At 42.6% G+C, this 26,178-nt stretch overlaps 2 protein-coding genes across 2 annotated transcripts in view; one reads left to right on the top strand and one right to left on the bottom strand.

The window, feature by feature from the left end:
• LOC121625479 (synapsin-3-like) overlaps positions 1 to 26,178 on the top strand; it is an 83,340-nt gene that overhangs the window by 23,056 nt on the left and 34,106 nt on the right. The window contains exons 4-5 of the mRNA XM_041963568.1: positions 6,502 to 6,658; positions 7,501 to 7,590. Of these exons, the coding sequence (XP_041819502.1) occupies positions 6,502 to 6,658; positions 7,501 to 7,590 (247 nt within the window). The remainder of the gene's footprint in view (positions 1 to 6,501; positions 6,659 to 7,500; positions 7,591 to 26,178) is intronic.
• On the bottom strand, positions 7,685 to 25,789 carry LOC121625480 (metalloproteinase inhibitor 3-like). Its single transcript, XM_041963569.1, has 5 exons — positions 25,503 to 25,789; positions 17,038 to 17,120; positions 14,850 to 14,961; positions 12,666 to 12,787; positions 7,685 to 10,416 (listed from the first exon to the last, which is right to left on the bottom strand). The coding sequence occupies exons 1-5, from the start codon at positions 25,630 to 25,632 to the stop codon at positions 10,219 to 10,221; spliced, it is 645 nt and encodes a 214-aa protein (XP_041819503.1). The 5' UTR covers positions 25,633 to 25,789; the 3' UTR covers positions 7,685 to 10,218.

Here is a 26,178-nt window from a genome sequence, read left to right as displayed (position 1 = left end):
TAGATGGAGGGAGGGAGTGGCCAGATTACATTAGCAGATCTTTGTCTGATTTATTTTAATTCTCTACCTCCGTTTCACTTTTCTAAACCAGACAGGGGCCACCCCCTCTTTCCTTTCCAATCCCTGCACATAACATGACTCTCCTCCTTTGGTTACCTCAGGTGAAGATTTACTGCTTAGACCACACAGAGACGGGACACACACACACACACACACACACACACACACACACACACACACACACACACACAACAAGAAGCCTTAACCCCCTCTTCACTTGACCCCTGTGAAAGCCCATTTTAATCAGCGAAAGAACCGTTTGCCTGGAGCAGCCTCAACACCTAATACCTTGGACAGGTTCATCTTGTTACCGAGCAAATAAATCTGCTGAGTTCAGACATGGCGAGAAGAGGCCTGAGGGTGGTTTCCTTTAGGAGTGCTGTGGCTGTAATGAAAACATACAGCCGCCGTGAGGCCCGCTCCACCATCCCTGCTTTTGTAATATAGCCATGAATACAAATGGCCCCGCTAATTCACCCAAACTCCTAACAACACTCATTTCCCCTTCTGCCAGAGGTCATTTGGTGCTCTGTCACTCTTGCAGCTCCTTTGCTCATTACGTTTGTCTCCCACGGGACTCTTCTTCAAATCCTTAACACAATCGCCGTTACGCAACTAAACATTCTCTAATTTGTTTTGCCAGTAGATGTGCGTAAGCTACACCCTCTCCTGTTTGGATTTCAGAGGTGTAATTCAAATGAATCCACAAGCCTTTGTTATTTTAGTTGTTGGTGTGCTGCCTTCGTTTTCTACGTGACCTTCGCTGCGTTCAGCGTGCGGTGCTGAGCTCGATCGAGGCTGGAGGCGATCCAGAGCTTTGGCAGCCCCGACCGGGCCACCGCCCAGGATCTGAGCCACTGCCAGGTAGCTCTGGTGCCACCAGGCCTGGAGCCACAGCCGCAACCACAGGGAGTCCTAGATCCAGGCCAGGGGACCGCAACATGATGCTAGGCTACAGGGAGTCACTGGACACATAGAGAATGGAGGGTTCTTCAGACGCTATGTGTACAGTTAAAGATAAAATCTGCTTTATCAGTGCTTTAACTTCACTCTGTCCGCCTCTGATCAAACGCACATCAAATATTTCAATATGTGAATAAAAGTGAATCTCAATCCACCAATTAAAATAAACAGAGCGGGTGATTTTTGTTTGACTAATTGGACAGAGGGGGTTTGGAAAACTCTCCATTTGTCTCTGATTGATGATGTTTATCATTTAACGAAAGCATACAACACTTTCATTAGCAGAGCGCCAAAGATTAGAGTTTTAATGTTTAATGTTAGACATGTTTAACATTTTGGTACCTAGAAGTAAGAGTGCTCCGCTACAGTGCTGCCAAAAACCAGGGGTGGGGGTGGAGGGGGGGTTGTTGTATATCTGTTTGTGACTAACAGTTTATCTATCTGCAACATAATGCTGCTTTCATGCATTGTTGGCAGAAGAACAGGGAAATCTGTCATTATCCCGACTTGGTTGTTCCTAGATGGTTCCCGCCGTTCGCTTGCCTTTTAGTTCACATCATTTGAGTAGGCTAAACTAGCTACCTTTGCTGTATTTCATCTACAAGAACAACAGAACAACAACAACAAATTCCCAATCTTCCAAGCCGAAGCCTGACGTGAACATTTGCAGTTGCCTGTAATTCTTTTCTAGGTGATTTGATGTGAAGACGGCATTATTCTGTGCGCCGGCTTTTGTTTACGAACAAAAGCTTGCAGTTCTAAGTCCTCCTAAAACCACAAATTTAAGTTTTTACATGACTATTTGTGTACTGATGCATGCATGTTAGCATCCACCTGCCTCCAGTCTTTATATTATGCTGGCTATTCACCTCCCAGCTACCTTTTGTTTTTTACACCAAAAAAAAGCTCTGTTTTGTTGTTGTGTAACAATTTTGTGGCATGATGTATTTTTTTTTTTTTTCAATATAGTGTCTCATATCAGGAAAGCACCGATTTTTCTTTCTAAGGTGCATTTCCCTGCGGTGACGGAGAGCCAGTTCAGCACAATGCACCATTTTGTACAAGTGCTGCGCTGATCCTCGGTATGTACTGTTTGACATTTGTGGCATTCCCGCCGAGTTCTACCCTGATTATCCTTATCGTTGAGAGGCAGACTGATGGGAGGAAGATAAGGCCCTTACCAGCCTTTGAGCCAGGCACAGGGCCGTTGTGAAGACAAATGTTCCCCCGCAATTCAGACCTCCCTGTGGAGCCTATTAGAAGGTTAGAGATTCTGTATGACAAATGGGTCTGGAGAGCAAAATGGCAGCATATTGTCTCGGGTTTGAATAGTTTTCTGATCCAGGAATTTTGATGAAAACATCCTGTTGGCACTGTTTTTTACACTGTTGTGTCAGGTTATGAGAGATTTAAAGGCTGATAAACTTCTCTTCATGCTTGAAACATGTTTATTGGTGCTTTGAGCGTTTCCTGCTATCACTCTTCATCTCTAGCTTTATGAAGTTGATATGGTGATGTTTCTGGTCACCTGATCGATTTATTTCTGATACCCTCCTTTTTGCTCTGTTTTGGTCTTCACCAACCCCTGAGGGAAATATCTGGCTCTTTAGCTGCTAGCTGCTCCATTGTGTTAACCAGCTTGTTACTAACTTTGTCAGTCTGCTATTTGATGGCACGACCCGCGGGGAGCTTTTGCACAGAAAACAACTAGCTAATGTGTCTGGAAATGACCCTGATGAGAGCTGTGAGACTCAACCAAAAATTTGAAGTCGCAAATATGCTCTAGAGCTGAGGGAAACTGCAGGGGGTGATTATTCTCTGTGGGCTCATCACTATGAGTGACCACTTTCACATATAATCTAATATAAAAATGTGGATTTTAGCAGCTTTATTTAGATGTTTTGAGGCATGCTACAGTTCCCTATAAACATACTACGACTCACACATACAGTACATCAGGCACAGATACACATTGCAACTTTAAAGTGTTTTAATTGTTTTCAAACAAAGCAAATTCAGTCAGTGGTATGAAATCATTCCATATGAATAAAGTTTCACCCATTGAGTATATTTCATGTCTAGAAGTAAGTAACAATATCAATATCAAATATGGCAGATTCACTAATATTAAGACCTCTGACACAGGAAGTTGGATTTATATGACGTTAGCCTCTTCACAGGCTTATTTGAGTTGACTCTAAGAACGACTTATTAAGATGGATTGTGTGTACCTGTCTCGCTCAATTTACTATTCAAGTGCTGAGTGGGCTCATAATTCCACATGGATCCATTCCCTCTTCATGTCCTAATCTATAACCCTGCCATCCCCCTATCAGTGCCTGTTATCAGCCTTTATTGCACCACTGATAACCCATTCAAAGGCCGCATTAGCATATCGCCCGTGAAGTGACGACTGTGGAGCCCGAGCGATTTGGATCGTAAAGCACAGATTTGCCGCTTTAGTGTAATCCACGACCCGCGGGGAGCCCTGCTTCTGCAGAACGAGTCCGAGTGAAGAGAGAGAAAAACAAAGTTAATGGGTGACAAACCTCAGTAACGCTTTGCTGCTATAGGGCACTGGCTCCATTAACTGTAACCTGGTGAAAGCCGTCCCACTGAGCTGAATGTCTTCTGCATCCGGCCTTTCTCTGGTAATGAGGTAGCACAAAGGTATAGTCTTTTTTGGTCCTATGCATGCATGGATGTGCTTAGCAACGTCCTCCTGTGCTGTCCAACAGTACAGCTTGTGCAGTTGTCGATGAATCGACTGCCAGAAAATCAACCTTCAGCAATTGTATGGCTGCATTTTGCATTTATTTGATAGTGGGCAGCGAGAGACAAGAAATGGCGGTAAAGGAAGGAGGCATGATAAGCAACAAAAGTCCCAGCCTGACTTGAACCAGAGACATTGTGATTACACGGTTAGCATCTTTTTAAAGCATTCGCTGGTTCCAGCTTTTCAAATGTGAATGCTTGCTGATTTTCTTACATAATAGTAAATGGAATACTGTTGGTTTTTGGACAAAACAAACTATTTAAAGATGTCACATTGGACAACTGGGAAGTTGTGATGAACATTTTTTACTGTTTTCTGACATTTTAAAGAGTAGTGATGCCATTGTTCAAGAAAATAATTTTTAGATTAATCAAAGATGATGGCACTTAGTTGCACGCCTACTTGCTTCCATACCTGTGTTCAACCCAGTCGATCTAGATTGGGAGGTTTTGCAACTGCAAGGTCGATTGCTTCTCTTGGATGCAGTGCTACATTCAGTTTTAGCCTGATCAATGTCTTGGCTCATGCGGCGCTGAACTTTTAAGCAGAATGTTGTTCTTTTAAACTTTGGGTGTTAGCTAGAAACAGCACATTACACAAATCAGCCCATATATTTATCAGGACCTCGCGTTTCACATGAACTGTTGAGTCTGGTTTGGTTCTGGAGCCTCAATAAACAGCTTCATCCAGTATAAATAGTCGAGCCTTTGGTCTGTTGCCACTGCGGCCGAGTGCAGCAGCAGGGAGGAACAGCTGTAGTCGCTCTGTCGCCGAGACCAGATCACTCCTCAGTCATCCTGCCAGTGCTGTCTAACATAAGCAACACTTGAAGACCCAGAGCCTGTTTGAGGGCCTGGTTGTAATTTCACCCCATAACCTGCAGCCCTTTACCTCCTGTGTGTGTATACTGTACCTGTGCGTGCATATTTTTATTCTTCATGTGTGATGTGCAAGTATCTGTGTATGCATGTTAACAGAAAAACATATACAGACATTTTTATTTTTATTTTCCTGATTCAAGCTGCTCTTGTGAATATTTATATGAGCAGTGGGTGAAATGATTTTGTGTAATGCGAAAGGGCCACTTGCATCCACAAACAATTAACAGCTGGCTCTCAGTTTGGCCTCATGAAGCTGAGAAACTCTGCTGAGCAAGAGTGTTTGAGCATCTTTCAACTAACTGTTTTGGTTTCGAGGCTCTTTCCCAGCAACCTAGTTTCCAGCTGCAGAAGGCAGCTGATTTCAGTGATGAGCCCACTGTACGTGAAGCAAGAAAAAGAAGACAGACAAAAAAGAAATGCAATTTTGTGTGAAATTTAGACATGATTGTTTCAAAGTGCCCTTTCTCTAAAGTTTTGACTTTAAACATCGTACAGTGTGTTCTCATTTATACTAAATATTATATCATATTATATTTTCCACAAGAAAAGTCAATGTGTAATTTGTCTCTAAGCCCATTTATATAGACTTCATAAAAGATTATACTTTATTTCTTGTATTTGCTAGTTTAGCTTTGCATGTCAAGTGTGACATTAATTTACCACAAGCTAAATAACTGTACCTGTAAAAAGTACACCATGTACTGCAAATTTCTACTGTATTTTTATACCTATCCTGTATGATTCAGATTTACCACTTTTGGGAAAAAGGAGATATACAATCTATATATCTAAGGTATAAATAATGCATGTAAATGGTTACATAATGTGTTTTAACAGCTCTCCACATCAGACACTTAACTGACTTAACTTAAATCAAAGTAAGCATGTTACCATTAAACAGCACTTGCTGGCATGAAAGATTTTAAAAAGTGCAGCACATGATGGGAATGTGAAACATGCACAGTTGCACAACATCAAAACTGAAAGCATTAATAGGTAAAACATGGCTGCAGTCAAAGTGAATTTCCTGGGTTAATGTGAAATGTGGGCTGCTTTAAATGAGGCCTCCAGGTGCCTGATGTGTCGCTTGGCCCTGCTCCCGGAACAGTTTGTAAAGGAAGGATTAGGCTGTGTTAATTGGATAGATGGTCCAAAAAGATTAGGTGCTCCGAGGAGCATTTCTTCACCCCTTCAGCCCGACGCAGTCGCCGGATAATGGAGCCCTTGACTGTAAACACAAGGCCCAGATGCAATGTGTTAATGTGCTGACGGAGCTGTCGGCCCAGGAGGAGCCAACAGGTAGAGATCTCTGACCTGAGCAGTTAGAGGTATAAACCAAAGCGTGACTCTTTTTAGACCTTTTTTCTGATCTTTATTGCTATGTATGTCCATACACTCCTGTCTATTCACAACATTTTGCTGCATGCAAGATACTTCTTGCTGTTTATACATCACCTGTCCTGAGACCCCGTCCTCACACAATGGACAGCTCATCAAGATGACTGACAGATGTTGGCATGGTAACTAGGCCATTTGAGGGGGGCAGAGAATGGGACTAAGGGTACTCCAGGGTGCTCTCATATCCCTGCTTAAAGAAAAATCAATATATCAGCAGTAGAAGATCATGTGATTTTGAAAATTTGCAGATTTCAGCATTACCTTGAATTTACTCTTTTTGTTGTTGTTGTACTCTTATATTACCTTTGATTGGACCATAGAATACCTTAAAAGTCATTTTACATTCTGCTTGCAGATTGGTAACCCAACAATGCTAAACTCCACTATCTGCTGGTTTTCACTTCCATGTCTGTTTCGCTCCAGGTCCTTCAAGCCAGACTTCGTCCTGATTCGCCAACACGCCTACAGCATGATCCCCGGTGAGGACTTCCGGAACCTCGTGATCGGCCTTCATTTCGGTGCTGTCCCAAGCGTCAACTCTCTCTTCTCCATCTACAACTTCTGCAGCAAACCTTGGGTGGTAAGCGGCCTTTAACTGCTCTGTTTGCTTTACGTTAACCCACACAAAGGTGTTGTGAGTCCCTCCTTCGGCGGCTGCCTCTGACTGATTTATTTGGGCTATTAAAGGGAGCTGTAACACCTGTCTCTGGAATTGCCAGAGCGAGTGGCACCACCACCACCACCCATTATTACAACATAGAACAACATACAAGACTCCAGTGAAAAGGGTATGAATGCTGGGCTCTGCATGGGTTCTTGATGTTGTAGTTCATTTACCACACATAGAGCTGTTCTCTAGTTTACAAAGCATACCATAAGTTTTCATAGAGCAATAATTTCCTATTTATTGTGATGCTTCGTGAAAATCAATGGCAGAAACCTGAAAGTTGCTTGAGATACACGATGCACTGAGTGGCAATTTACTGTTGTCACATCAGTCTGTTCCTTTGGTTCCCAAACTGTTTCTGTCATGTCAACCTTTGGAAGCCAAAGACATTTTACCCCCCCACATTTTATGTGGTGAAACAATAAATGAGCAATGATATTATAAATCTTGCAGCACCCTTGTCCCATCCTCAAGGACACTTTGGAAACCTCTGCTCCATTTTCTTGGATAAATCATGCTAACCTGAATCACGCTAACCTTGCCAGCCTCAAAGAGCTGTTGTTTGTTTATTGTTCCAAAATCAGAAGAGAATCAACTTATGCTGTGTTCGGAAAATGGCCATCCGTGCCATCCATATCCAAATTTGAATTCTAGATGATCCATCATGCAACATCCAAAAGCTTCTCTCTGGCCTCTCCTGCCCTCCACTGCTTGAACAGTGATGTCTGACTGTCATGTTTTCTTTCTGCTTGCAGTTTTCTCAGATGATTAAGCTCTACCACTCCCTCGGTCCTGAGAAATTCCCCCTGAATGAACAAACCTTCTATCCCAACCACATGCAAATGGTGAGTTCTCTGCCTTTTTTTAAACAACACTGAGAACAGACCCTCTGTCTCTCTCTCACACACACACACAAAATCACCATCGACCTCCTGTGGCCCGTTTTTCATTAAATCTTTATTATAAAAATATAAAACACAGAAATTAAGTCAAACATTTCTATAACCCCTACAAGGAAACACCCCCCCACACACTTCAGGAATCAGTGTTTACACACAGACTGTACACAACTTCCTTGATTGGATTTTTTTGTTTTTTAGGATCAAACTTGACCATGTGTTTCTGTGTTAAGCAGACAGTATATTTACACAAACATGAACCACAGAAATAGTGACACAGAAATGCGACAGCTGGAGAAAGAGCCTCGTCATCACAAAGACAGACAAAGGAGATATTTTACACACAAAAGAAAATCTGTACTGGTGTAGATTGGTTTGCTTTCCAGAAAGTGTTTTCCCTCAGTCAGTAATGAATAACTTCTCTTGTAACTTCTTAAAAACACACTGATACACAATCTCGACTCATGACTGTACGTTGCATACTCAATCAGGTGTCAACAGGTTGAAGACTATTGAGAATTTCACTTAAAAAAAAAACAAAACTTTAGTTAAAAATAAACATGGATCGAAGAATATTTTGTTAAAAGCGGAGTACTTTGGAGCACATCGCCATTGCTGTTTTCCTCCTCTGTTGTTTTACATTTTGTGAAAAAGCTGATTTGCTTTCTTGCTGATATTTACACGAGAATGTCAGTTCCACTCTCATGTCTGGCCATGAGATATGAAGCCACAAGATGGTTTAGCTTAGCATAAAAACTGAAAACAGCTATAATGTAATATATTACTACAGTTGAGCAGAACCAGGTTAGCTGTGTCCTGTCTTTATGCCACTGTAAGATGCGCTTATTGGCTGCTGCTTGATACGTAGCGTACATAAGTGGTATCAATCTTCTCATCTAACTCTTAGCAAGAAAGCAAAGCATATTTTCTAAAATGTTGAACCACCAACTTGGTCAAAGCCAGTATTTGTCTTCAGTGCTGCCTGCGTTTAATGTTAGTGATGAAGGGGCCACTCACTATGAAGCAAATCTGTGTCTGTTATTGGAATGGACTGAAGGTACAGCACGGGAAAAAAAAATAAGAAAACCCTATATGGGAGCAGGTGAACAAGAATGAATTTAGTGACAATATTTCAATATTGTTACTAATATATATATATATATATGAAATAGTTAAATACAAAAAGACTGAATATACACTTACAAAATATCTCATTGTCTGAAACCTCTGTTTATACTTGACTTTCACTTGATTGGTGAAGAGTACCAGCCGGGGAAACTATGATCACGATAACAAGAAAGTACCATAAGTAGGCTAGTAGCCTATCATTCCAGTGGGGATGCTGGTCCTTCATTCTGGATGGTTGCTGTGATGGTTGTCACAATGCTGTTTTGACCTGTTATTATTCTTTTTTTTTTTTTGCAGATATACCACATGGTTACAGAATAATCCAATAAACATATAAATAAATGTATTACAGAGGTTTCAGCTGAGTCGATAGTTCATTTCTGTAGCTTATGTTATATACAGCAAAGAATAAAATATCACCATCTCTGCAAGAAGTGAGCTCTTCCCTGCGTTGGCACTGTAACAGACAGACATTTTTAGCATTTCTGATATTTATCAGTGCTCAACAGAAAGGGCGTTTGTGATATAACTGCAAAGAGTTACATTGCAAACATTCAGGTAAGCAGAGATACTACCATCCATAAAGACACATGTTACAGTAGAAACTGAACATAATCGATGTGTACTTCACTGTAAAACAATACCATTTTTAAAAGGTTTTTTTTTTTCAGCCAAAGTAAGAGGTATAACGTTCAGAAATCATACCTCACATTGGCACTTGATCTGTATTGTTGAAAAGATTTTTGGCTCTGCTCTGTATTGCTGATGTGCAGAACTGAGTCTAATGCTAGCTAGCGCAGTTCAGTAGCAACAATGTAACACCTTCTCAAATTTCAACATAGTGATCATTGGCTGTATTTTTTCATTGATTGACATTCATCTGATACTTCATGACCTTAAGCTTTGAGAGTCCTTGCTTTTTAAACGTTTTACTGCCTCGATGCACAAAATGATCGCAATGCTAGGTTAGCTGTAGGCTAAGTGCAGGTCAGTAATTAATGCCAATGATACTTATTGATACATTTAATTCTGTACAGGTCAATGCTTGTTTTGGGGATTAATTTTTCATATCTGAAGATCACAATAAAGGTTGTTCAAGGTCTCACACTCCTTTATGGTCTTTTAAAAGTCTCTGTTTGCCCCATTTTAAACACCATTGAATCCCAATGAGACATTTTGGTACAAGGACTGTTGATTCGTAATTTGTGAAAATGATAATAAGATTTCAAGAGCGCGATCTGCAAAACAAAAAAGGTATTGTTTTCTGTCAGAAGTGCTACGAAACAGGCACTGTAATGGATTTGATGTTTTCTCTTTTTTTTGCCCATTTAAAGAGGCTGTCACCCAGGCCAGCGAGCTTTAAGAGTCCAGTAATACTCTAGAAGTGATTGGGATGGGACGGAGTCAGGGAGGCGGCAGTGGATTTCAGGCAGGGTGCTTCGGGATTCAGGGGTCAGTGGTGTTGATGGTGGTTTTGTCGCGTGCGGTCATGCCTCGGTACCAGCTGCAGTAGCCCTCCTTCTGCTTGATGCAGGCGTAGTGCCGGGACTGGTAGCCGGGATAGCCGAAGTGGGACAGCATGTCCGTCCATAGGCACTCGTTCTTTGAGGTCACGAAGCAGGGCAGGTGGTGGCAGGGCTTAATCTACAGAGACAGAAGCGAAACTAAAGATGTAACCATGAAGCAGGAAACAAAACTGGCAACAACCACTACTGTGCTTTTTCAGTTAAATAGTTGTGTGTGTAATTCCCTTCGAGCTGTAACACACTTTTTTTTTTTAAACTAAAGCCCACTCCTCCTTTTCTCTTTTTTCCTTGGCATGTCTCTAATGTAATCATTTGGTCAACTTTATACTTTCATACCAAATGTAATTTATGTACACTTTGATTGAGGTTACCTTAAAAAAAAAAAAGTTTGACATTTTGAGAGTTACATAATCTTTAGCAAATATGAAGCTCGAGCTAGCAGGCAATTATCTTAACTAGCATAATATTGGAAAAATGGGGAAACAGGGTCTTTCCAGTTTGGAGGTTTACAAAAAAATCACCTTAAATACCTCTAAATCACTCTTTAACAAGTTGTTAAGTGAGCTAATAGGTGACTTTTTAAAACTTTGGACAGCAGAAAGCTTGCCCACGGTCTTTACGGTAAAGTAAGCTAACGTTCCCTAGCTTCAAATTTAGCATGAGAGTTGTATCAGTCTCTTCACCAACATTTGCCAAGCGAATAAGTACATTTCCCATAATGACATTCTTTTAATGTTGCTGAACAATGTATTTGGCTTATTTTCTTACTTAAGCAAACCTTAATTAGCAGTAGCATGCGACCTGAACAACAGTGAGTCTACAGTCTGGAGGGTTGCAGAGAATTAATGTAATGATCTATTGTCGTATGAAATAAATCTCACAATTGTGCAAGAGAAATCAAAGAAAGGAAGTGAGTATATGATTTGGTTGAAATATAAAAGGGTGAACATGCATTTGATGAAACATCTAGAACATGGAATCTCCTCTTTGCTCTCCTGCTTTTGCCTTCAGTCATTTACTGCAGCAGATTAATAGATGAGGTGTGAAAATGCAGCTTTTTAAATAACTAAGTGCAAAACCAATAAGCATATCCTGGCATTCGTATGCTTTGTGCTGTGGGATGTTCAGTGAACGTCATCCATCACCCTGAAGCGCCGATGTTTATGTAGATTGTTAATGATTCAGTTCGATTTTATTGAGCCTCTTTCGTGCGTCACACCTCCAGGTGCTCCCACAAAAAGCAGCTTCGCAGATGAATATACCGCATGAATTGACAGGAAGATTCACACAACTGCTCAGAGGTGCGAACGGAAACGTGGCATTTAGTGACGGCAAAATAGAGTCATCAGCTGCGTAGGGCTACGCTTATCTGGATCTGAATTCTCCAAATTTAATTTGCAATTAGCAATGCGCTTGCCATTTGAGAGTCTGTCCTCCACGGTTCAGAGAGGTTCGACATAACTTCCTGGTTTGAGTGATTTTATTGATGTGTGGGGAATCTTTTTCTAAACAGTATGACACGCTTCCTGCCTTGAAGTGCAGTAAATCATCATTTGTGGAGGAATGTGGAGGACGCCGGAGTGTGTTTCATAAGTGTGATGATGTTTATGCCTGCCTGTGCTTACTGACTCTCAGACTGTCTGGGTTGATCGATGGGCTTCTCTGGATGCCTCTGGGCTACTGCCATGTATGCACTGAACACAGTTTGCAGGCGCTGGCCTGCACCGGGAACAAATAGGTCTCTCTGCTAATCCACTTATACTGATAGGGGTCGATGGTGTTAGCAGATGTCCAGGACGCTGTTGTACAGTAGGACGTTTATGACGCGGGTCAGCAGCTGCACAGTGGCAGGCTACATGTTTGAGTCACATAAAACTGGGAATGAAGACTTGAGCCAGAGCTGTTATTAAATAACTCCCAATGGTGGTGGTGAAACTTGTTTTCTCTCTATTTCTGTCTCTGCTGAACATTCATGATGTGCAATAGTGGAAACGATGCTTATAGCTCAGTCTCAATAACAATAATACTGCATAACAGCCATGCAACCATGAGAGTCACTTAAAGTGAATGATTTTTGCTCTCATCACATTCACAATAGAGGTCAGAATTGCTTTGACCTTTCACATACAGAGGCACTTCTGTTAGAGGTATTTCCTTCCTTGTGTAATCATTGATAAGCTCTCCAGTGCATTTAATATCGGTGGTCAACCTGTTGAAGCAGTTTCATGTTTAGTCTGAGTTACATCTTAGTAAAAATGGAGGAGCAGTAAGTGAGTAGCTCCTCCTTCTCTTGATCCTCCTCCTCCTGCCTCCTCATCCCTTATCTTCCTCGCTCTTGCTGGGTGACGGTTGCTGGTTTCCACTCACCCTGCAGTTGCAGCCCAGCTGGTAGCGGTGGTTCATGCCTTTCTTCTGGGCCAATGAGAGGTGCTCCCACAGCTCATTGAAGTCGCACAGCCCCGTGTAGACCTTGTCATCATACACTCGACCTGAGGAAGAAAAGAATGGAGGAGCTAAATGCTAATTTCAGCATGCTAACTTGCTCACAGTGACAATGCTAACATGCATATAAGTTCAGAAAGTTCAGCATGTATAATGTTTACCAGGTTCATCCTCTTTGCTCAACCTGTTAGCATACTAGCATTTGCTAATTATTGCTATTATGATGTTATGTTAGTTTTGAATGCATAGGAGGAAAAGTTAAGGAATCACCAAAATTATTTAACCCTAATGGGGACATGAATGTGTGTGAAATGTTGCTCAAAACCAAAAATGTCAACCTGTTGGTGGTGCTAAACGAAATGTCAGGTGATCACCGACATCATAAGGAGTCATCATCTGGGAACCCGTAAATGGTGAACCCACTGACTGGACACTGCCAACCCAGCACAGATGATAGCATCAACCATTTTTATAGTGTTTTCCGAAGTGTTCAGAAGGTTAATAGCTTTAAAAATGCTTAATCGCATTGGCAGTTACTTAATCAAAGTTGGCATCTGGTCGCTCTTGCTGGAAAAAAAATATTCTTAATCTCGTTTTATTTCATAATCCTCTATATGTAACATGGGATAATATAAACAAACCGCTCAGGCAATCCACCTTGTTTATGTATGGTAAGACAATCTCATACAGTAAGACCATATTAAACCAACACCCCTATTTCTGAATATGTAAAGGTCAGCAGGTATCTATTTTTAGCGGCGGACAGTTTGCGGCTTACTGACTCCTGAGACAGGTGCACCGAGGCGGCCTGCGAGCACTCAGAAACATCATGATTTGTCACCATATGTCTCCTTCACCGTGTTGTCACCACGTCGGAATTTGACAGCTCACAAATATGTGCCTCTTGGACCCCCCCGAAGCTCCCGCTCGGCCTGCATCCCTGCACTGGGATTACTGGAGTCACTTGCAGGCTTATTACATGGTGTTGAGTGTGTGACATGCTCCTAAAATACTAATCAGGGCCGGAGCACTCAAAGCTCGATCAAAGGACAGCTCGTCTCACAGGCCCTGGTGTGCTTAAATTGCTTGTAATGCAGCCTTGATCATATGCAGTACTTATTATAGACTCCTTGAGAGCAGCGAAAGATGTCAGTGATGTCACTCGCAAACATAGGTTGGGTAAACATAGCCATCGCTGCCTGGCAACGACGGCTCGTTCACTTGCACTGTGGGGTGTAGTTACAGTATTTACAGGTTGGGACTTAGCGACAGTTCTATACACCAAGCACAGCAGGGTCCAAAGTAAACTGCACCTCTGTTGGAAATAGCAAGTCATAAAAAGCTTCTGCTGGAAAACACTAGTCGCTTCCTGCTAGTTGTTAATTACAAGTTGTGAGAGAGAAAACTTCCTTCTGCAGTTTCTGACCTGAGAAGTTGTGGGAAATGAGTACAAAATGTCTTAAAAAAGGGGGGGGGGGGGCTGCTTTGCCTACTTGCACAGTGGCAAATGGTAGGTTATAAATAGTGGGAAAGTTTGTGTCACAGGACAAATGAAGAAGTCCTTGGAGAGGAGAGGACTGAGGGAGTGCATTGAGCCAAACAAACTCACAGTTCTGCTAGCGAGGCTCTGAAAGGCCTCTAAGAAAGAGATGCAACAGTAACCTGCCTGAAATGTTTTCAGCATCTCTCTGGTGGACACGGATTTTGTTCTCAGGGTTGTGTCATGACACAAACTTGAAGTTAAAAGATCAGTTTGAATGGAAGCAAACACCAGATAAAACAACAATTTTCTGCAGCGGAGGCCGAGCTAGTCTGACTTTTAGTCCTTAGTGTGGGTCAAGCTCCAAATACATTAGATCCTACACTTCCCATAATGCAACTTGATAACTTCTTTAACACAGTGGCCACTGTTCGTTGTCAGACTTAACAGTGGTATTCAACTGTTTCTACACGTGAATAACACTTCCTGTGATTTGTAAATTAACTTGAACTAACAAAAAAGCATCAGATTGTGCCTTTCAACAAAGATCCTATCTGCCACATACAAGCACAAAGTGACAATCGGGGATATATGTAAGTGAGCAAACCAAAGCCAAACAGTCAGCTTACCTGTGATCAGGTACTGGTGCTTGTTGATGTCAAACTTGATGCCGCACAAACTCTCTGCGGAGTTCGTGTAGATATGCTGCACGTGCTGGACCTTGTCGAATCCTTTGTACATCTACGAGAGGTGAGAAACAAATTTGGAGTGAACACCTGAATAAAAAGTGCAATGCCGTAACCCTCACCCCCGGCACAACACCCCACCTCCTCACATAAATAATCAGGAATGAAAACAGCACGCCGGCTTTATCAGATGACATTCCTCATGGAGTGCCTCGCGGGAGAAGGAGTGTTAGGCTCTGCCCTGAACTAAATCACAGATAACATGATTATGTTGTGTAATGTGCTTCAACTCTGATGCTGTTTTGGCAAGGTCACTTCTAAACTGTGGAGCTCAGCTCCTTCTACTCAGCTCAGGTACGCAGAGCCGACAGTCAGTGTTTTTGCCCTGAGAACTTTTTTTTCAGTGTCATTTATTTGTCTGGGAACAACAGGAAATCCCTGTTTAGACGTGTCGCTCCCAGAAAAGCAGAACAAACTGTTACTTTAGCCTGAAACTGTGGAGGTTTGGGAAAACCAAAGGCATTTGTCTCATAGGATTTGTTGAAATTTGGAGGGAACTGTGTCCTATTATAGCCCACAAGGAAAACCACTGTTTGCAGTATAAACCAGCAGACTGTAATACAAATAAATAATCCAAGAGGTGCAAAGGTCGCATCTAATTCCTGAGGCTAATCCTTACAGTGATGATTGGTGTGCTTCACTAACAAGGGGCCACTTAATGCTTTTGTGCAAACCGGGATTGTACTGATGCAGCGCATGACTCTGTTGAAATGTTTACACTCTGACTGAGGAGTTTGGTTGAGCTGTAATGCCTGTAAGCTCGCTAATCCCCCGGCCTGGCTCCTGTCTGAGCAGCGGGCCGATGTCAGCATCTGTCAGAAATATGCAGCGTTATGTAAGAATATAGAGGAAGTGAAGAACAGGCTTTCAGGCGAAATATCCCAAACTGCTTTTCAGCTATCACACAGCAGCGGAGAGAGGCGGAGAGACTGTTTTGTAACGAAAGGATTGCTGCCACATCCAGTGTGACATTTTATGTTCCTGTGCTTTTAAATAGGAGATCAAAGAGTATCCTTAAATGGAAGGAAAATAGGTTGGTTACTCATTTCATCTTAATAACGCTCTCAGTGCCGTGGCCCTGTGGCTACAATTAGAATAATGGGTTACATAAACAGCAGAGAATCTGTCATGTGGGGTCAGTGAGCATAACATCATCTGACACTTTTGAAATTGTTTTTCCCCAAAAAAGATAAGCTATTAAATAAAGTTCAGTGATAAAAACCAAAACAAACCAAAGCCAGCTAAGGAAAAAAAAAGTTCATTAGCTACTTCATTTCCTTCCCTGCGTCACAGTTAAAGGAATAGTTCAACACTTTGGGAAATACACTCACTTTCTTGCGTGTTACATGAGAAGATCTGCACCACTCTCATATCTGTTTGCCAGGTATGGAGCTGGAGCACAGGGGGTGATTAGCTTAGCTTAGCATAAAGATTCGAAGCTGGGGGAAAAGGCTAGCCAGGCTCTGTCCAAAGTTAAACAAAGGGTAATATATACCTATTTGTTTCATTCATACACAGAAATGTGCAGACAAGTTGTGTTTTTATGAGATACAGCGTTTTAATTAATAGGTTTTAGAGGTGCTGCTAGGCTAGCTGTTTCCCCTGCTTCCAGTCTGCAGCTAAGCTAGGCTCTGTGAGCTAAATATGAAGCTAGAGCCGATACAGCTATCTTAGCTTATCACAAAAACTGAAAGCAGGGGGAAACAGCTAGCCTCGCTTTGTCCAAAGTAAAAACAAAATCCACTAACAGCACCCGTGAACTACTAATTAATTAACTGATATCTTTTTTGTTTAACTTGTCAATTGATGAACTTCAGAGTGCTGGTAGGAGTTTTATAACTTTGACCAAAGCCAGCCTAGCTTTTACCCCCTTCCCTGTATGCTAAGCTAGGCTAACTGTACTGTCTCTAACTTCATATTTAGCTCACAGACATGAGGATGGTACCTTCTCATCTACTACTTGGCAAAAAAAAATGGAGTGTTTTTGCCAAAATATCCTACTGTTCCTTTTAAGTGTAAAGGAATCAGTTTCTTGCTCAGCAGCACTTCAGCAGAGGACTGACGCTCTCACCTTCATTTGCTTGACCGTGTAGCGCATCGTTCCAAAATGTCCATCTCCCAGGACCTTCTTGCCCACCACTTTAGCCCGAATCACTGCGAAGAGAAGAGGCAGACTGGTCAGTGACTTTGAAATGATCAGAACAAACTGTCACATTCCTCTAACATGTAACTTTGAGCTTTCCTCTCCAATCCATCAAATAACACACTGCCTCGGCCAGTAGGAGGCATTAGCAAACCCATTATAAATACCATTTCAGGACGAGGTTGGCACTACAGTTAATCCGTTTATCCGATTTTCTGCATTGCTGCTGTGTGCCAAGGGAGGCCAATGGGAAAAAAACACTACAGGGACTTTTGAGTTTGATACAGAGATTAGAGGAAAAGAGGCCTCGTTCATGTACCAAGGCTTCATTCTTACTGCTGATGTTCAAGATTTTTTAGATGACTGCTTTTATCCAAGAAGGAACTTCTTTTTCACCTTGGTTTTGATTTTGTAGATGTATTATTTAAACCAGAATTGGCAAAACCTGACTCCACTCCGCTTTTTGCTCGTTTTAAACATTAGAGCAGAGCCACATGAGGGTAAAAAGGTGCAGTGTGCATCTCCTCTGTTGAAACAGGTTTCCTTCTATATTGGGATCAGGGCTTGAAAAAGATCTAATCTGTGTGCTGGCCCCTCATGTAAACGTCTGCGAGGTGAAAACGCTCAGTGGTGACTTTGATTTGTTTGCTTTCGCTCATGTTGGAGTAAGGGGCTTATTGTGGAAGGCCAGGGAGTTCGGAGTGTAGAAATGAGTGATAATTTGATCCTGTGAATAGAGTCTAACCAGAGCTGCGGGCCCTGCATAAGCAGTCAGTGAAGTTCACCTGCTGCCCATAGCCGACCGGCTGCAGACACAACTAACACTGGCCATGTTTGTTATCTTCTCCCGGTGGAATTTCCTTAACACATTCTTTGGGGGCTCACATTCCCCAGAAAGAAAAAAAAAAATGAGAAGCCTTTCATTCTTTTTCGACCGGAGAAAGAAATGACGCATGTGGCACCTTCTGGTTGGTCGGTATTTGTCTAGCTGTCCTACTTCCAGGCAAATGGAAATGGACATAAAAATAAAACTCAAACAGGAAGCAGTTACAGCACAGCCACCCAAAAGTGGCGACCACACGTTTATTTTGGACATAAAAACCAACTAAGCGTTTGAAAAACTTATTTTGAGCCAGCATGAACAAATTAAGGGAATGTGGCCATCCAGAGTCTTACCAATAGAAACACAGTGTACATTATTTGGTTCATTTCAATTCAGTTTGGTGTGTTTTTATGAAGGTTTCTGAGCATCAATGACAGGCAGGGGTCAGATGAGATCTCACTGCTCTGTGAGAATGCACTTAGGTGGTTTGAGCTAAATACTAGCATGAGCTTGCTAACATGCTTACAGTGACAGCGCTGACATGCTATTTAGCAAGTAATGCTTTCCATTTGCTAATTAGCACGACTCACAAAGCACAACTGAGGTTGAGTCTTGGACAAAGTGAAAGTTTGACCTGATGATGGCTCTAGATGAAAAGTCAGGCTAAGTTGTCACAGTTCATCCTCTGCAGACCATGAATGTCTGTATAAAAATCTGTCAAATAGTTGTTGATATATTTTCATTGAAAACCACAAATGTCTAGACAAAAAGCAACGGGATCACCAGATTCATTAGGATTCATCATCCAGGCACCATGGATATTGTACGAAATGTCGTGCCAATAAATTTCATAGTTGCTGAGGTACTTGTTGGGATAAAGCCGGGGTAAACAATGCTTTGGAGTATCAACCGTACATTAAACATGCACGCACTCGCTGCTTCTTCAGCAGAGCGCAGAGGTGTTTTTTTCTCACATGCCAGCATTGCGTTATACTTCCTGACTTTCACTGACAGCTTGACAATAAATCACACAGCCAAGGCAAACGCATGTCATTTCAGACCTTAATGTACCGACCCCCTGCCTGCTCTCCGCTGTCTGACCTTTCACAATACCTCGCTGCAGATCATTTGATCCATTAATCTGTCAACTCTTTTAATATGAACTAAAGAGCGCTATTGACTGATGGACCCCTGCTAAATGTACCCAAATGCTGTCTGACAGACGTTTGCCACTGCAATTACAGAGGAACTGGGGCACAATTACAGAGGAATGTGCACATATAACAGGATACTTTTGCATCTATTGAATAACACTTTTGCCATTATTTTAAGTGTCACCCCAAAACCTAGTTTCCTCCACTGGCCTGACCTCAAAACCAACCCTCAGTAGAAACAAATGTTCGTGTTTGAGGGGCCACGGGTCAGCTGATGTTACTGAAGAACATCCAGATAGGACCCCTCTTGTTGGACGGCAGCCACTAATTGGCCGGTGATGGTGCCATCAGCCAAAGGAATGTGTGAAGGGCCTCAGCTGCTCCGGAGACAGAGGATTTGTGTGATTCCCCTGCACTGACCCTGTGACCTCATCTACATTCAGCCGTTATATTTATGTACAACCACAGGGCTGCCTGCTCACGTCGAGCAGTGTTTATTTAACCCAGTTTCATAATGTGATCTCACATCACCCTGGTTCACCTGGAAACTATGGACATACTGTGTAGATACAAGTCATGTGTGTTCAGTTCAGGGAATCACAGAGTACCCCACGTTACGATTGCATCACAATATTCTGCGATACTTCGTACATTACAAGACTATCAACTGTGATACATCACAATAGCCGCCTAACTGAAGAAGAAAAAAATGCCCCCAAAAAGGCAAAAAGCAGGAATTATGTTTGTATTCACTGCATTGGGGTGTCAGTTTCTTCAACACGCAAGCACACTGACTGCAACCTGTCTATGTCCACGTCCAATAAGACAAATTGGTGGGGGAAACCAGTTAGGACGCCTGAATGTTCAGTAAAAATAGCAATATTTGGCAGCAACTTCACTGATCTTACGCCATGACTTTATGCATTAATGCAGCAACACTGATACCCGTTTGATGCTTCATGACACGTTGAACACGTCTGATGACTTAGAAAGGTAATCAGGCAGCTGACATGCTTGTATTTTAGGCTCCACGATACTGTGAATCTTAAAGTCGAGCTGAAATTTGAATACTTGTTCCTATTTGTTTACGGAAACATAATAAAACCACAGCAACTGTACATGGTCTTCAATTTTGACATGCTGTCACTTTTCGTACTGACTTGAGAGTCTCATATAGGTTATGACCACCGATATAAGAGCTTATTTTAGTAGTTAGTTGTTAATTTAGTTGAGATGAAATATCTGTCAGCTACTCTACACTGTAATGCAACACTCTCTCTCCCTCTTACTTTGCTAAACACGAGGAATTACAGGCCAGTGCTGTGACGCACAAGTATTCATCTTCTGCAGAGGATCTGACATACATTTTCAAGAGTGGGAGGCTTTTCGTGATAAGAGAGGTAACCAGGGTCTGAATAAAAAAGAAAAAAAGAAGAAGTGAATCCATTTTTCACTCAGTATCTCTTGCCTAAAGCAGAGGATTACACAAGCGTGAATGCGAATGCTAAATCTTAAGGTGAGCATGTAATTTAGTTAAACATTTATTTCAACCTACGTACAATGTGGCAAACTGCAGGCATGACAAGAATAAGGTTACTCATTTGTGTGTGTGCGTGTGTGTGTGTGTGTGTGTGTGTGTGAAGGGAGAGAAAGAAAAGCGAGGCACAGGGCGGGTGACGGTGATTTTAGTATGCGGAAAGTGGTCCAAGTTTGAGGAGGCGAGTAGGAGGAAGAGGAATTCTCAGGATGACACACTACCACGCTCAAAAATAAACACTGAAACAGAATCCGCTGAAAGCTGGAGCACAAAGCCTGGAACGTCCACTTGCTGGTTGGCAAAATGCAAAGGCAGCCAGCGCAGTACGAACTGCATTTTTGAATCACTGATACTACGGTGGACTTATTTTTCCACCTTTCATCAAGGTGACAATTTCCCTTTTCACTGGATGCTCCTGTTGGAGTGAGGCATGGGAATCTTGAAGGAAACCAGTCATTTAAATTTAAATGTCTTGCTAGCTGACCTCAAAAACACTAGTTGCCTGAGTTCAAATTGGTGTCCTTTGTACGCTTTGCCAAAGTGTTCAAAACGAATTCCTTCACAACGAAGCCCTTCCTCCAAATGAGTGAGTATGTCTGAGTGCACTGGAAAACAGAGTCACAACCAACACTTGAAGCCTTGTCAGTTGGCCTGCCGTTATCTTTGCCTCCTCTGTGCCTGCTTTTCATATCTCCTTCTCTTTTTATCTTTGTCTCGACTCGCTCGCTGCGTATCCTTTTCACTGGCTGTCTCTCACCTTTTGTTTTTCCACCTGTTGGTGAGATGATTACGAAACTGCTGTTCAAAGGTCAGTGATATTAAATGAAATTCCCGTAGTTCAATAAAAGTCTGATTTTTTTTTTTTTTGGCAGTTACAGGCCACCATAGGTGAAGGGAAATTGTATTACAAACGTTGCACAGTTGAAAAAGTCAAATTACTCAATGCTGCCTTTTAAACTGCAACTGCAGCTGATGAAATCATTGGTTTGTGGTGCGATAGTCACTGTATCATCATGAGTGTGTGCTGCGCAGATGTCCATCGCCCCTGTGCTGGCCTCATGTTTAAAACAGTGAACCCCTGATGCCTGTGTGGTCATCAGAGAAGGGAGTGATGGGCTGGAGATCTGATACGCCTGGCTCAGGGGGCGAGCATCCAAAGCTTGTACGGAATCCAGGACCTTTGACATCTCGTCGTATTTTAACTCGCTTTTGGGAAAACTGCGGATATCGGATCCAATCTTATATCATGCTTCTCATAAGAGGAGTCCTGGCTTCCCTCAGGTTATTATCTGTCACCTGCTGACTTGCAGATGGGGTGGGGGTGCTGGCGGCTGACATGGGGAGTAGTGATTTAACTAAATGCTGTATAACTCATTAGCAGAAGGAGGAGGCTGTATTAGTACTAGGAGAGTGCTGTCACAAAGCCGCAGGCCATGCATCGCTTTAAACCTGCTATGCTGCACTTGTTTGACAAAGCTCCTCTATGCACAACAAAATACCCACAGTAGGACGGGATCTGTTTCTCTCAATAGCCTGATCCTCAGTCCCAAACTGAGTATACGCACACATCACACTAATCCCTAGCAACTGACCTGGTTCACAGTGCAAGGATGTAAACGTTTGCCCCTGTCCCCCCGAGCGCTCGGGAAATCGTCGTTATGGAGTGATATTAAATCTCAGGGTCAAAGTTTACTGCCAGGCCTCTAATCTTGCTTCTGGAGGGCTTTGGAAAAACAAGCGCTGCTCATTTCCCCTTGTGAATGGGCTGCTTTAACCCAGCTGCCAAATGGCAGCCAACTAGGTCTCTGCACAAGAAAGCAGCCAGGTCATTGCCTGGTGCCCAGGTATGTTAGCAGGGAAAGCTGACAGGATGTCTCCAACCTCATCAGAACAGTATTGGGCCAGTCAGCCGCACTGTGGAGGACTTCCCACTTATAGTTCTCTGAATACACACCACAAAATTGACATTTTATCAGGGATTACTCAAATGGCAGCCAAGAAAATGTACTCAAACGCATTCCAGAGATATCTAGAAGATACCACCATCAAAATGAAGGTAAAGACACTAAAAAAACTAAAGTGAGACAGCCTCCAATAACCCAATTTCCAACTCTTTAACCTAATTGTGATTCATCCAGTGGAGTGCCTGCGGGTGATTATGGGTCAGGGCCAAGAAAAAAAGAGCAAAGCTCTTTGAACTCAAGTACAGGTCTTAAATTGGGAAGATTCAGGCCTGTCGCCTCTGATGTTGACAGTGAGAATTACAGGGTTTCTCCCTCGCCGCATTAGCATTTCAACCCCATACTTTTTTGTTTTGCACATCTCTGTGTTTTAGCTCACCGTGGTGACACCAGCAGAAGTGATGGTTTTCGTACGTTCGTGGTCTTACTAACCATGACCTTCGTCCTCTACATCCAACCAGTGTTTCAGAAGTGTTTTGCTCAGATGACTGAGGTACAAGAGGAACCGCAAGCAATCTAAGCACGCTTCACGCTAAGCCAGGATCTTGGAAATGGGATTGGTGGGGCTCACAACTGATCGCTGTGCCCATTGAAGTCAGTGTACACCAGCAAAAGCCTCAGCGGGTGCCAATACCATGAGCTATGTGAAGATCTGAGGGACCGTGAAAGGCATCCATTAAGTATTTGTGGAGGCGGCATTTTCACTCACTCAAACCAGGTCACTTGGCTGGAGACGCGTCTACATGCCGGGTTATCACGTGCTACCAAAGATGCAAGAGACACGGTGAGCATTTTGGGTCCTGAAGTTTCATTATCTGTGCCTCTCATGTAGGTGAGGTCCTCAGGAGGCTAGCAGGCTAAACATGCACCTCCTCCCCTCGAAGACTCTGCAGAGGATTCACCAAAGCATCATTCTGAGTTCCCGCCCACGCCAGAACTAAAAGAAGTGAAAAAAAAAGGTTTTGTCCTGCATATTTGGGCAAAGAAGCCTTATTTTCTTGGCTGCATTTGAAGAAGCCTATTTAAAAGGAAAGCCTTATAGCACGGTGATGATGTACTCAGTAATAGGAATAGGACACTGCTGATGAAACAGCACTTTAAAGGCACGTTATGTCCTGTGCTGTGTGAAGTATTTCTTGTTGCATTGGGATCATTCAATGTGAGTGTATAGGCCCTTTCAGACACAAAACAAAGGCACCACTGTGTTGTATTATCGGTTAATAAGGATCCATACAGGTATGAGGTCATCGTTAAATGGAGTCGTTCGATAGTTTGGGAAAAACATTTTAGCTACTTAGGTGAGAAGATTGATACTACTCTCATGACTGTATGTTAACTTTAAAGCTACAGCCAGCAGCCTCTTAGCTTAGCTTAGCATAAAGACTGGAAACAGGGGGAAACAGTTGCCTAGCTCTGTCCAAAGGTAACAATATCCTCCTACCAATCACACCAAAGCTCAGTAATTAACACATTCTATCTTGTTTGTTTAATTCACACAAATACCTGGGTGTAAAAGCTAAATTATTTTAGCCTAGCTTAGCTCTAGCTTCATAATTTGCCTTACATACATGAGAGTGTCATCAGTTTTCCTTCTGCAGTGGAAGTGAATAAGCACATTTCCCTAAATGTCAAACTACCCCTGTTAAGGATATAATGGTATATGTGAGGATAAGGACTTAAATTTAGGCAGAAAATTACAAAGAAATATTTCTTAAAATTATTTTGATGTGTCTAAAATGAAAAAAGAGTTAATTGTGATGTTGGAGCAACAGTGATCATTATCAGCCTCTACTGGTGACCAGTAGTAAGTGCCACATCCTTGAATGTAACATCTGACTGTGTGTGTGTGTGTTTGAAGGGGTGTTTCCTGCAGAAATTAGGACTTTCCATGTAATGTTAGTTGACACTAGGCACAGGGTAAACACAGGACTGCAGGGTGTGTGTAGGTGTGTGTGTGTGTGTGTGAGAGAGAGAGAGATCAATTTGGACTGAGAGATTATTGTCTCATTGTGTGTCAGGATTTCAGAGAGCGTCATAGCTTTTGGTTCAATAATAGTTAAGCAAAATATCAGCTGGACTCAAAAAGACTCTCACCTTCTGCTAAATGTACATGTTTGGCTTGAAGTGACAGGTTATGAAAGAAACTCATCCCATCCACAGCTGCTTCTCCATAAGAAACCAGCTGCCATGCTGTCCCATCTGAAACTTGTACCCCCCCAAACTGCCTGCAAATCTTGACCCAACAACACCCTCTCTCCCTGCATGGGCAGATCAGAAAATCCCAGAGTCTTTACAAGTGTTATCTAAAAACAGAGGCCAGGTTGGACTGGCGTTCCAGGCTAAGGCAGATCCTAAATTCTTAACCAGGCAGTCAAACAAGCTGTGTAAACCCCCTCGTCCAGAGAGTGTGCAGATAAATAAGCATGATTTGAAGCATCTTAACTGATTGTGGATCCCTTTTTGCACCGGTGTCACTTCCCACACAGAAACATGCATTGCATTGTAAAGGTAAAGGAAACATATAGATAAAATCAAAACTTCATCAATTTAGGTCATTTTGGGGAAGAAAACCCTGGAAATGTAAGGGGGTCTTATTTTTTAATTTAATAGTTAAAAGAACGTTATATTAGAGGTAGAAGTAGAAGTTCAAGTGCAGGCCAAGTTGATGAAAAATGTCCCCATAGATCTTAACTGCAACTCATGTTTCCTGTATACTCAAAAGAGAGATTTAGCTGGAAGCAGTGTTTACTAAAAGACTGCATACAGTATAAATAGTAAACTGATTGCAGATCAGTTCTCTCACCTGTGTTGACTGACAGGCAGCAACATCTACTCCTCGAAATATATATTAAAAAAAAAAAAAAAAAAACCCACGCAAATCTACATCAGTTAAAGGGTCGACATAATCCGTTACTTACCTATGTCGGCGTTGCAGAAGGCGTCTTGCGGGTGCGCCAGAACGCACGAGCAGCCCTCCGTCAGCTGGTGAACCTGCAGGCTGCTGAAGACAAGCAGCAGGCTGATCAGGTGCTGGTACACTGCCTGCATTTTCTCTCAACTTTTCCCACTCCGCTCCGCTGCTGGAATAAACTGTACGGGGTCCGTCTGGATCCGCTCCGCGCGCCGGCCGCTGTCGGAGGAGGCTGCGTGTAATGTCCAAGTCTCTGCCGCGGTCGTCGTCGCTGGTGCTTCTCGCCTCGCTTGAGCGTGTCTCCCTGAGCCCGGAGAGGCGCACAGGCGTACATATAGCGCGCCAGAGAGACGTTCACGCCCCTCTCCACCTCTGCAGCTCGCGGGCGGGGCGGCCAATCAGCGGCCGGCCGGTGATGCCATTAGGAATCACAGACACGATGACATACTGGAACTTTTTTTTTCTCTCCAGACTAACAAAATAAGAATATTAAAAAAAAACAAAACAGGCAGAGGTAGAATATGTTTTAAAGATGTGTAAAAGTGTAAGACTGGTCGAGAATGTTGTTGTACTTGGACTTAATGTTTATTTTCTTCCACCGTGAGAATAAGAATGAAAGATGTGAGAATGGTTTGAGGCTACAGCAAACTTTCACAGAAAGATGTACATTAAGGTCAGCTGGA

The sequence above is a fragment of the Chelmon rostratus genome, chromosome 22 (assembly GCF_017976325.1).
Source record: "Chelmon rostratus isolate fCheRos1 chromosome 22, fCheRos1.pri, whole genome shotgun sequence".
NCBI lineage: Eukaryota > Metazoa > Chordata > Actinopteri > Chaetodontiformes > Chaetodontidae > Chelmon > Chelmon rostratus.
This window is presented reverse-complemented; position numbering and strand designations above follow the sequence as displayed.

Bases quoted from the DNA above. Each gene is read 5' to 3' on its own strand.
- LOC121625480 (XM_041963569.1), bottom strand. From the start codon at position 25,632: ATGCAGGCAGTGTACCAGCACCTGATCAGCCTGCTGCTTGTCTTCAGC. The intron at 14,962-17,037 runs GTGAGAGCGTCA...CACCTCTCGTAG, and splicing joins ACACGGTCAAGCAAATGAAG to ATGTACAAAGGATTCGACAA. The intron at 12,788-14,849 runs GTAAGCTGACTG...TTTCTTCCTCAG, and splicing joins GCACCAGTACCTGATCACAG to GTCGAGTGTATGATGACAAG.